The 11,439-nt window shown below is 36.7% G+C and overlaps 1 protein-coding gene across 2 annotated transcripts in view; it reads right to left on the bottom strand.

Annotated features, from left to right (window-relative positions):
- Positions 1-743: 743 nt before the first annotated feature.
- Positions 744-11,439, bottom strand: part of RAB6A (RAB6A, member RAS oncogene family) — a 71,081-nt gene continuing 60,385 nt past the window's right edge. For both annotated transcript variants that reach the window (XM_004708812.2, XM_004708811.2), the window contains exons 7-8: positions 3,458-3,524; positions 744-2,827 (exon numbers count right to left, since the gene is read on the bottom strand). In XM_004708812.2, the coding sequence (XP_004708869.1) occupies positions 2,763-2,827; positions 3,458-3,524 (132 nt within the window). In that variant the 3' untranslated portion in view covers positions 744-2,762. The remainder of the gene's footprint in view (positions 2,828-3,457; positions 3,525-11,439) is intronic.

Raw genomic sequence — 11,439 nt, 5'->3', positions numbered from 1 at the left:
AACTGCGGCCCGCCGAGGACATTTATCCGGCCTGCCCCGTTTGTTTTTTTACTTCAAAGTAAGATATGTGCAGTGTGCATAGGAATTTGTTCATAGTTTATTTTAAAGCTATAGTCCAGCCCTCCAAGGGATCTGAGGGACACTGAACTGACCCCGTTTAAAAAGTTTGAGGACCCCTGAGTAAACAATTAGTGTCTTGGAAACCCAAGGGGCAGTTCTACCTTGTCCTATAGGGTCACCACGAGGTGGAATTGATTTGGTGGCAGTGAGAGTGCCCCATGATGTTTCCCCAGCTGTAAATCTTAAAGTAAGCAGACTGTTACATCTTTCTCCCAGAGTGGCTGTGGGGTTCAAACTGCCTGCTCACTCCCATCCCTCACCTCCACAGGTTTCATGCTTTTGTTGTTTTCTATATTCCATTTTCCCTTTATAGTTCTCTTCTAGAGAAGGAGCTAGAAACACATGCAAATTTATCATCTTGGTAGGAATGGGAAACCAAGTCAATAATTGTTTTCTTGCTTTATTCATATTTTTGGCAGCAAAATTGTGTTTATTAAAAAAAAAAACACTGGACAATGAACATACTTCACTGCTTCAATTAAAGAACCCCAAGCCAAAAACCAATACTAAAAGCACTTAACTGGCTATTTTCTTAAAGACACATAAAAAGAATCAATGTAGGAAGACAATCACCCCTTGTCAGATATCACAACTTCTTCCAAATAAAGAATATGACCCATCTGCCATATTGAATTGATATTTATTTCAGGACATGCCATGTCAAAATAAAACAAAAGAGTCAACCCTTGCCTTTAACAATAGGATTGCATTATAAAAGCACTTGACAACTCCATCCTGTCTTTGAGCATAAGTTACTAGTATGTGGCCAAGGAGTATCTGAAAGCATTTCTCGATTCAGAACAATAATCCAAGTGCTCTCTGAATATTACAAGGTGACAATAAGTGGAAAGTGGAAGAGGAAGACGAAAGGGAGGGAATAAGGTTCCCAGTTAAAGGGCTTTGTTGCAATGAGGAGATGAGGAAGTACAAAGATAGTTTTGTTATCTTTTCACCTCTATACTGTGGTAAGTAATGCTTACAACATAAATTTAGCAGGGTTTCCCTGAGCTGATGCTCAGAAATTTTCTTCCTGCAAACAATGTATTTACAAATATGTTTATTAACTTACACAGCAACCTCACGATAACTAGTAAAGGTTAAAAGGGTGCACGCCCAGTACATGTGTTTGCAGTGTTTCAAGGGAAATACATATTGCCAAGGTGATCAAGCTCTAAATATTCAACATAATGTCCATAACCTGAAAAGTTATTTTTTTAAAAGCAGAAAAATAAATATCACCAAAGGAAAAAAAATTAATTGTAGCTTAAATATAAAACTGAATCACCAGTTAATTTATCAAACTATACAGATCTAATAAAAAGCAAAACCAGCCTGAGCAACCCAACATTAAAAAAAAAAAAAAGCTAAAAGTAAGGCATAAATGTGCATAATATTAAGTTTAATTTCCATTCTCTCCTTCCTCTCTTCTATGCATGCTTTCAGATCTGCCCAAAGGGCTTCTGGAAAAAGTTTCCTTCTTCAATTTAAGATGTTTTCGTTCATTCTTCAATTTGACCTTAAATGTCCTGAGTAAAGTATCTGCTATTCTCTGAAGGATTCTTTTGTTGGTGAGCTTTTAGATAACCATGGTCTCTACTGGTTATAGTAGTTTTGAACATGGTGCCAAACTAGAATTCTTCAACTAGCTCTTTTTAAAGGAATTTTACTTAATGCTAGGCACATGCACAGCATTTTCTTTCTTTCTTTTTTTTTTAAAGAGAGAAAACCCAAGAGAAACCTATTACTCTAAAAGGCTTTTCTTGGGAGAAAGAGTTTCTTAGAACTTTGTGATTTTTCACAATAAAGAATTCAATATTAAAAACCTATTCTGAGGCATTTGTTCACATCTCTCTCCTAGAGTCTAATAAAGCACATGTGAAAGGGTCATTTGTTTTGGTTAGAAAGACGTTCTATGTTCCCCTACAGGTGAGTCCTTAATATGTTCAGTAGGACTCATTTTGAAGATGCATCAGACATTAGAACCCTTATTCAAGCACTAACCACCATGATAGCGGAGTTCTGACCTGTAAGGGGGTCTTAGTAATTTCTATCAGTGCTCAAGAATTATTTTGCACACTTTGGCCCTGAAGGCCTAAAAAAAGTGGAAATCCTAAAATTGAAGGATAATTCAGACAGCCTGGTCTTACTGCTGCTTCGGCTACCAGTTTGTTTTGAGGAAGGGAAGGTGAGAATAGGGCGTACCAAAGGAATGGCTTAGGTGAAAAAAGGCAGGGAGATATCAAGTAGGTAGGCAAGTGCTGTTATGAGCGTGTTGTTCGTCAACCAAGCCACATGCCACATTTATACTATTAAGATGTCCATCATTTTGAAATACATTATCATAACATTAAAAAAGGAAAAAAATGTTAAGAAACCGCATCTAATTTTTAAAGTTATCACTGGAATACGCTGAAATCTTTTGGCTTTTTGTGAAATACAAATAATGAAGACACTGACTTTTTTTTGTGCTTGTGAAGCTAATAGATCATCTCCACGAGACAGGCAGCAATGATGAATTGCAATACGTTATTATTGAAGGGAAAAGGTTTAAGCCAATATTCACACTGCAGTCAATGAAAGAGTACGGGGGTTGGGGGGCAAAGCAGTGAGCTTCTAGAGAAGGCTGAAGATACCATGGGAGATTAGCAGGAACAGCCTCCTTCGCTGACAGGTTGCTCCGGAGGCTTTTCCAGTTTTATGTCAATCACTGAAATAAAAGTTAAGGATTCATAAACGAGGAAGTACAATTCTGCTGAACACAGACTTACCCCATACAATCCTATTTACTTCAGTCAACACAGTCACTATTTACTATTCGGAGATCAAAATCTGAAAAAGGTCTAGAAGAGCATTCCAACAACAAAGGAAGACTCTAATAAAAGACTTTGAAAACACAAAACTTTTAGAAGTGGGATGAGTTACATACAAAGTGCTATTACTTCTACGGCTTAATAAAACTATGTATACATGAAAAGGTTCAAAATTAAAAATCTTTCGACCCAACTAAAATTAGATGGGCTTCACTAAGAATGTTCTGTTTCTGAAATCTCCAGCCTTTAGTACTTTTGGCCTATGTGCAATGAAAATCTCAAATATTAGAAAAAGCAAAGTTTCCTGATTGTTATAAACCCTCTCTCTCGTAATGAATAATTGTGAAAAGCAGGCTGCGAAAGGTGCATATAGGTAACCATTGGCTGTAGAAAATCTGAGCTGCTATGCGCCTTTGCCATCAATTCCTGGCTATAAAAGGCAACAGTACAATAATCTTAGCCAACCACACTAGGATCTATAAAGACAAGAATTACAATAAAATTTTCTGATGAAACAAAAAGGATACTGTCTTCTTTGCCTCTGTCCTGTGTGCTTTCCATTCCAGGCAATGCTGCTGCAACACGTCGAAAGAGCTATGGTAAAGAGAAAGATAAGTGAAAATGAAAATGGAGCAAATAGCATCAAGTAAAGGTGAGTGACCATCGGATGAATTAAAGGATTTGGATCTCCTGGGTTATTCATCCCTTATACTTTAACATTATGAGTATATTAAAAATGTCTGTTCAGATCCAGGATTGATGAACTAAGGACAAGTAGATAAGGGTTTGGTGAGGTGGTGGTGGGGTAAAAGGGAGACAGCCTCAAGGAGTCCAGGAAGTACACGAATGTTTGGAAACGGACTATGGTAGCAATTGTACAATTATGCTTGATGTGACTGACCTATGGAATGATACATGTATTAACTCCCAATTGATACATTTTTTAAAAGAAATGTCTGTTGATTCTATAGATATTACAAGGCAAGTAGTATGCTATATGCAAAGAGATATGAAGACATGATTCCTTCTTTCTAACTATTGAGATAAGACATGAATAATTATGAAATAAACAGCAAATATTTTTGGTCATAAAATTTTAAAATACTGCAGGAACTTGGAATAAGGACAGATTATTCATTTACTAAAACTATAGTGAGACATACTTATCTTTCACAAATGTAGGCTTGAAAATCAGATATGGCGGGGTTTTATAAATGGGGGAAATAGCATTAAAAGTTAATGAAGCTTTCCCACACAATTATGAAGTCAATTTATATAATAAAGATTAATCTGGTTGAAACTACTCTTGATCGCCCCCAGGAAATCCAGCACAGCTGGCATTTCCTTTATCATTGGATTGAGCACTATCTGAAGTATGATGTTATGAAAAATATCTCAAAGGAAAAAAATCCCACAAGTTGGCTAAGAATTTACTATTAGAGTAATGTAGGAATAGAAATTAGCACAATGAAAAACAGCTTTATATTTCTTATCTTACACCTGGTCCTAGGTACAGAATGGCAGAAGAAACTAATTACCTCAGTTCTTTCTCTCTTGGTTAGAATACAAGTATCAGAGTTAAATGCACAGATGATGTAATTCCCTTGTACGAAGTACCTGTTTAATTGTGGCACCGTCTCAGTTTCTCGAGGGACAGAGCAATGAGCAAGATGTCGTTTCTGAATTACGTGAACTCACAATCTAGCAAGGCTCAAACAATTCCCTATGTCACAAAGTGTTAAGTGCTATAAAGCAAGGAAATACAAAATTATATGAAAATACAGATGTAAGAAGGTCCTCTTCTCAGGAGGCTGGGAAAAACCTTGAGGTGTCATTTGAGTTGAGATTTAAAAGCAGTTTTAAAATTTCAGTTGGCTGAAAAGCAGTGTGCAAAGTGTTGAGAATTTTAGTGTCTCATAAATGTTGCTAAATTAAATTAAATCAAGAAGAAACACAACCTGGTATAGGTGAAATACTAAGCTGGAGTAACAATTAAAAGAGACCCAAGATTAACTGGTACATTCATTACCCACAGCCATCAAGTTGACTGACTCATCTCTCAGGCATATGTAGCATTTCCAATACTACACATGTGGAGGAACCGACAGCTACATCTTTCTGTTGTGGAGTAGGGAGATGAGGTTGACCATTGATTTTGTGGTTAGCAACCGAACACCACAGCACTACCAGTGATCCTGGTGGATCCATTAATCAGCAAAACATGCACACAAGGAAACTGTCAAGCTTCTATCATCTACAAAGTTAAGCACAGCTAGAGAAGACTAACCAGAGACTGTGACATTTCAAGTTTTTCAGTTTGTTTTGCTTTTATTTTCATCTTTGAAAATATTTAGAAATAAGTACAGTAACATGTTGGTTGTCCAACTCAATTTGTTCCAAAATCGTGTTCGAGCTCTGAAAAGTTTGAGAACTGAACATATTTTTCCCATAAGAAATAATGGAAAATCAATTAATTGATTTTGAGGCCCCAAAATTATACTTATAAATTCACTATGGAGGATTTTAGCATTCTTGTATATTTCCATCTTGGATAGCTACTGCATTGAGTTGTTTCTGATTTATCTAACTTAACAGTAACTTTTCAATCTCTTTGATAGTCAGGGTTCTTTGTTTTATGGTTAATGATTCCACATCTTTTGCTACATTAGTCTCTGTAATCACAATCCCCCCGCCCCCCGCCAAAAAGTTTTGACAATGTAGATGTATCCACATTGTATTCAACTGACAAATCAGACAAGTGGCAACCTAACTCAAATTTCGAATTGATTTCTTTAATTCTATAGTTGTTCTCAGTTCTCCTCTTAACTTTACTGCTAGTATCAGAAACTTTCTTTGGAACCACAGTGACGTTACTTCATTCAAATAAAATGCAAACAAAGACAAGCATGATGATATTGTTTTTAAAACACTAGCACCAGCATTACATGTTGTCTCAATGAGAGTGGCACTTAACAGACTGAAGCATCAACCTCTTGTGTCTGAGGTGAGATTCCACACATGACTTACTCGCAAGTGGTTTTTCAAGTGGGATTTTTGGTTGACCATAGAGCAAAGTTCAAGCTTGGAGCCGTTTGATAACCGAGGTTAGGAAAAAACAAACCAAACCAAACAAAACTCACTGTCATTGAGTCCATGCTGACTCATAATGACCTTAAAGGAGCGGGTAGAACTGTCCCTGTGTTTCCGAGACTGTAGCTCTTGAAGTGAGTTGCTTAGACTTTACAATAGTAATAAGTCCCATCTTTGTAAGAGTGGCTGGTGATTTCTACTGCAAACCTTGCGGTTAGCAGCCAACTTCTAATCACTATGCCACCAAGGCTCCTTTACTTAGGAAGTGTTGTGGAAAAGTCAGTGTGAAGTTCCTGCCTCTTGACCAGTGATACTCAATACTCACAGTGCAAAATTACCTAGCAAGTCTAATAAAAGATTTGAACAATACACCCTTGACCGATGCAAGTGGGGATGAGACATTGTTTTATTAAAAAATACTTGGGTTCACAATAGCTAAGTAATAATAATAAAATAAACATCCAACAACAAATAAACAGGTAAACAAAACACGGTACAAATAGAACACAAATAAGCTTATAAAATAAATGAAGTCCTGATATATGCTACAATATGAGTAGAGCTGAAAAAACATATAAATGCAATAAGCCAATCACTGAAAGGAAAATATTGTATAATATCCCTTATATAAAAAAACTGAGAAGGCAGTGTATAGAAGACAATGTTTATTAGTAGCAGGAGGGAGAAAGGAAGGGGGTATGGAAACTGATATAGACTTCCACAGCCAATTATTATAATTGCTGTCGATAAGTTACACCTAAAAAATGCTGAGCTGGCAGAGTTGGACAATAGGTCCATTTGTGCAGTGCTTCTGTTCTATCATCTAGTTTTCTGTGTACCCGAGGTCTTAAAAGCTAACAAGAAAAAAAAAAAAAAAAAGCTAACAAGAGGCCACCGGTGCAATGGATCACAATTGGTCTCTATTTGCCTGGTGCAATAGAGGAAGAAGTAGGACATAAGAATGTGTGGCTCATTGCCTCCAGGAAGAATTGCTTCCTTTGCCAGGAGACCAGAATAGGATAGAGCCTGGCTACCATTACTAAATGTTTTGAACAAAAATTCCATTGAAGAATTCAAGTAAAAAAAGGGAAACTATAGGGCAAATCTACACATTTTAATACACTTCAGACTTCTTAGTCATGGATGTTAACCCTAGAAACTAATGCCGAAAGGTAATGTTTTTCCTATAATTGTCGCTATGTTTCAGTTTACGGCTGGATCCACTGTTAATCCGTCCCACCTAAGGTTTTTCCTCTTTTTCACTGGCAACCTACTGTATTCACCATGTCTTCCTCCAGGGGCTGACCCCTTCTGATAACTTGTCCAAAGTATGAGAACAAAGTTTTGCTCTTTTCTTCTAAGGAGCACTCCAGCTACTTTATCAGACACAAATTTGTTTGTGTCTAGTATATAGTATATTCTTTACCAAGACCATGATTCAAAGTCATCAATTGTTATTCACTTGTCCTTATTCATTGACTGGGTTTCATATAAATATGAAGCTATTAAAAACACCATGGCAGAAGGGAGGGGAAAAAATGAGGAGCTGATACCAAGGGCTCAAGTAGAAAGAAAATGTTTTGAGAACGATGAGGCAACAAATGTACAAATGTTCTTGACACACAATAGATGGATGTATGGACTGTAATGAGTTTAAGATTCCCCAATAAAATGATTTTTTAAAAATACCATAGCTTGGGTCAGGCGCACCTTAGTCCTCAAAGGGACATAATTCCTCTAACATTTAAGTCTGTCATTTGCAAGAAATCTGACCAACTTAACACATCGCTGATTTCTTGGCTGCTACTTCTATGAGCACCAATTATAAATCCAAAGAAAGTGAAATCCATAACCATCAATCATTTCTCATTTTATCATAATGATGTAATCCATTCTGAAGACTACAGTTTTGGAATTCCTATTCTTTACAATGTAAGCCATTGTTTGTTAGGATACACATAGTCAAATGCCTTTATACAGTTAATGAAACACAAGGCAATATCTTTTTGGTACTCTATGCTTTTAGCCAAGATTTATGAGACATGAGCAATGATATCCTCTACATCCTCTCCCTATAGGTGCACTGCTTCAGCTGTTTTTGAACTACTTTCAGAAAAAAAATGTATGCAACGGGCTATCAATGACATTTTTTGATGGTTTCAACCCTTCTTTAGAATGGGCACAAATACGGATCTCATCTAGTTGGCTGGCTTAATAAATGCCTTCCAAATGTCTTGGTGTAGACCAAGGAATGCCCTAGTACTTTGTTTATAATTTCAATTGTAGTCCTTCATTTCTCGAATCCTTGCTTTTTCACCAGTACCTTCAGTACAGCTTGGACTTCCTCCCTTCGGTATCATCAGTTCTTGCTCATATGCTACACCTGAAATGGTTGGACTTTGGTACAGTAATTCTGTGTACTCTTTCCATTACCTTTTGATCCTTCCTGAAATATTAAAAATATTTTGCCCACAGAAACCTTCAAAACTTGCGCTATGAATGTTTTCTTTAGTTCTTTCAACCTGAGGTGCTGTATGTGTTCTGCCCTTTTGGTTTCCTAACACATGTCATTTTTTCAGTCTTATTGAGATGCTCTTCGAAAATTTCTGCCGATCTTTTACTTCGTGCAATCTCATTAGCTTCTCTGCTCAAAGCAAGTTTCAGAGTCTCTTCTGATATCCATTTGGTGTTTCTTTCTTTATGGTTTTTTGGTGAGCTTTTGCTTTTTGTCCCTTATGATGCTCCTGATGTCACCCACAATTTGGTTATTTGTATTCAATCCATCATGAGATGGCCTCTAAATTCAGGTGGGACATTCTCCAGCTTGTATTTTGGCTCTCGTGAAGTTGGTTTACTTTTCTTCACCTTCAACCTAAATTTCCGTATGAGCCATTGACAAGTTTAATCCAGTCAGCCCCTGGCTTTTTTTTTTTTTTTAAGTTGATCTTGCTTTCTTCTAAGCTCTCTTTTTACAGAAAGTATTGATCTGATTCTATCTGGAGAAGCCATCTTTTATATTGCTAAAAAAAAGTAATCTGCAGTGCGTTAGTTGTTGGTCTTACAAAACTCTACCACATGATGATCACCAGGGTCATTTCTATTTCCAAGGTCCTATTTTTTAATATTATTGATCCTTCTTCTTGTTTCCAACTTTTGCATTCTAATCATTAGTAATCATCAATGCATCTTCATTGTATATTGAGTCAATTCCAGACAGAACGAGTAGGTAGATTCAATTTTACCATTATTATCCTTAGTGCATGTGGTGTGTAAACTGAATAATAGTTGTGACGGTTAGTTTATATAAACATACTTGCGTGAAGGTAGGGTAGAGTCTTATCAATTAGGTCACAGCCTGATGACATTTCCTTGTGAGTATGGCCTTTGGGATAAGAGAAAGACCCAGAGCAGAGGAGACACTTTGCTTCTTCATCTTCTGTTGGATCTGGTCTTGGGTCTGGTTTATTGATCTCTAGTGTCACCTGCCAATCCAAGGAGCCATCTGTGGACTGATGATTCTGGATTTGTTTGAGTGGCTTTGGTAATTTCTGCATCATGCTTCGTCATTCAGCTACACGAGTCAGAGAGGTCTTCCAGACTACATTTGATCTATGGACTTGAACTGGACTGGACTGACCTGCTTCTACAACTGTGTAAGTCATTCCTTGATATAAGCATCTATACACACAAACACGCACGCACGCATCATAGTTTTGCATCTCTGGAGAACCCAACCTAACACACTTGTATTAATGAGTCTTCCTTGCAGGGTTAAGGATCTTGAGGGCAGATCTTAAAATGTTCTTTCTGACAATGCTTGCCATGACATTCCTCTAGGCACTGCAGCAGACTACACCATGATTATCATACTCAAAATAGCCAATACTAATATATTTTGCTCCCTAATCCCTAGTATATAAAAAACAAAAAAAACAAACTCACTACCATTGAGTTGACTCAGACTCATGGAGACCCTACAGAACAGGGTAAAAGTACCCCTGTGAGTCCTACGGCTGTAACGCTTTATTGGAGTGGAAAGCCTCGTATTTCTCCTGGAGGATTTGAACTATTGAACTTGTGGGTAGCAGCTCAATGCATAACCATCATTATGGATCCGAATGTTTACAATATAGTTCTTCTTTATTAAAAAAAAAAACAATTATGAATGAGGGAGCTTACAGATCAGTTTATCATTTTTGCATTTAAGAATTCATCTAATCTCCCAATGGCTTGACCTGTTTCACTTTTCCAACTCCATTCTCCATCTTCCTGGATACTATCTTCCCTTTCAGACAAGTTAGCACCTGTGTACCTAGTAAGAGCCTATTTATTACTTCCCTTCCTTCCGTCCTCTCCTTCTGGTAATCATCAATATGTTTTTGTTTTTTTTTTATGGAAATATTTTCGTGTTTTTTTTTAAAAAAAAACCCAATCACTTCATATATTTGTCACTTGGTGACTAACTGCACTCAGTGTGTCCAATTCTATCCATGTCATGGGTGTTTCACATATACATCACTATTCTTTACCATTGCATAGTATTCCACTGTGTATATCTCCCAAAGTTTATCTATTCTTCCACTGATGGGCACCTGGGTAATCGCTTTCTTCTTACTATCCTGAAAAGCGCTTCAATGAATATGTGTGCATACATGTTTGTGCCGTGTTCCTTACTTCTTCAGGGTATAAACCAATAAAGGGATAACTGGGTCATATGACATTTCTATTACCAATGGTTTGAGGAAGTGTCATCCCACTTTATTGTTTTACTGTTCCACCATATGTTGTACTGTTTTACTTTTCCACCAGCAATGGATGTGGGTTCCAATTTTTCCAAGTTTTTCTCCAGTGTTTGTTAGTTTTCTGAACTGTATTATCAATTATGGAGTAAGCTTCTATCTCAGGTGGCGAGTGATCAAGAGCATTTCTCTTAATATTTGTTAGCTGCCCGAATGTCTTCTTTGGTGACAGTCATGTCCTCTGAGATATTTAATTAGGTTGTCCTTTTCTTGTTGAAGTGTTTAAGTTTCATGTGTTTGGTCAAAATTTTCTTTAGATTTCAGAGATTTAGTCCCTTGTCTGATATGTCATAACCATAATTATTTCCTAGTCTGGGGGTTCTTTTTTTATTCTTTAGGTAAAATATTCTACATAATTGTCTTATTTTTAGAAGTTCCCATCATTTTATCTTTTGTTGTGTATGTGTTTTTCATTACATTTGATGGTGCTTTTATGCCCTACTTTTCGGTTTTTATTTACTTTGCCAGTTTGTTTTATTTGCCTTTGTTTTTGTTTTATTTTTAAATCATTTTATCTGAGGCTTGTACAACTCTTATAACAATCCATACAAACATCCACTGGGTCAAGCACATTTATACACTTGTTGCCATCATCATTCTCAAAACATTTACTTTCTACT

The sequence above is a fragment of the Echinops telfairi genome, unplaced genomic scaffold, assembly GCF_000313985.2.
Source record: "Echinops telfairi isolate 266 unplaced genomic scaffold, ASM31398v2 ScPeMD7_1713;HRSCAF=2227, whole genome shotgun sequence".
Classification (NCBI taxonomy): Eukaryota; Metazoa; Chordata; class Mammalia; order Afrosoricida; family Tenrecidae; genus Echinops; species Echinops telfairi.
The sequence above is the reverse complement of the archived record's forward strand: the minus strand, read 5'-3'. Positions and strand labels throughout refer to the sequence as shown.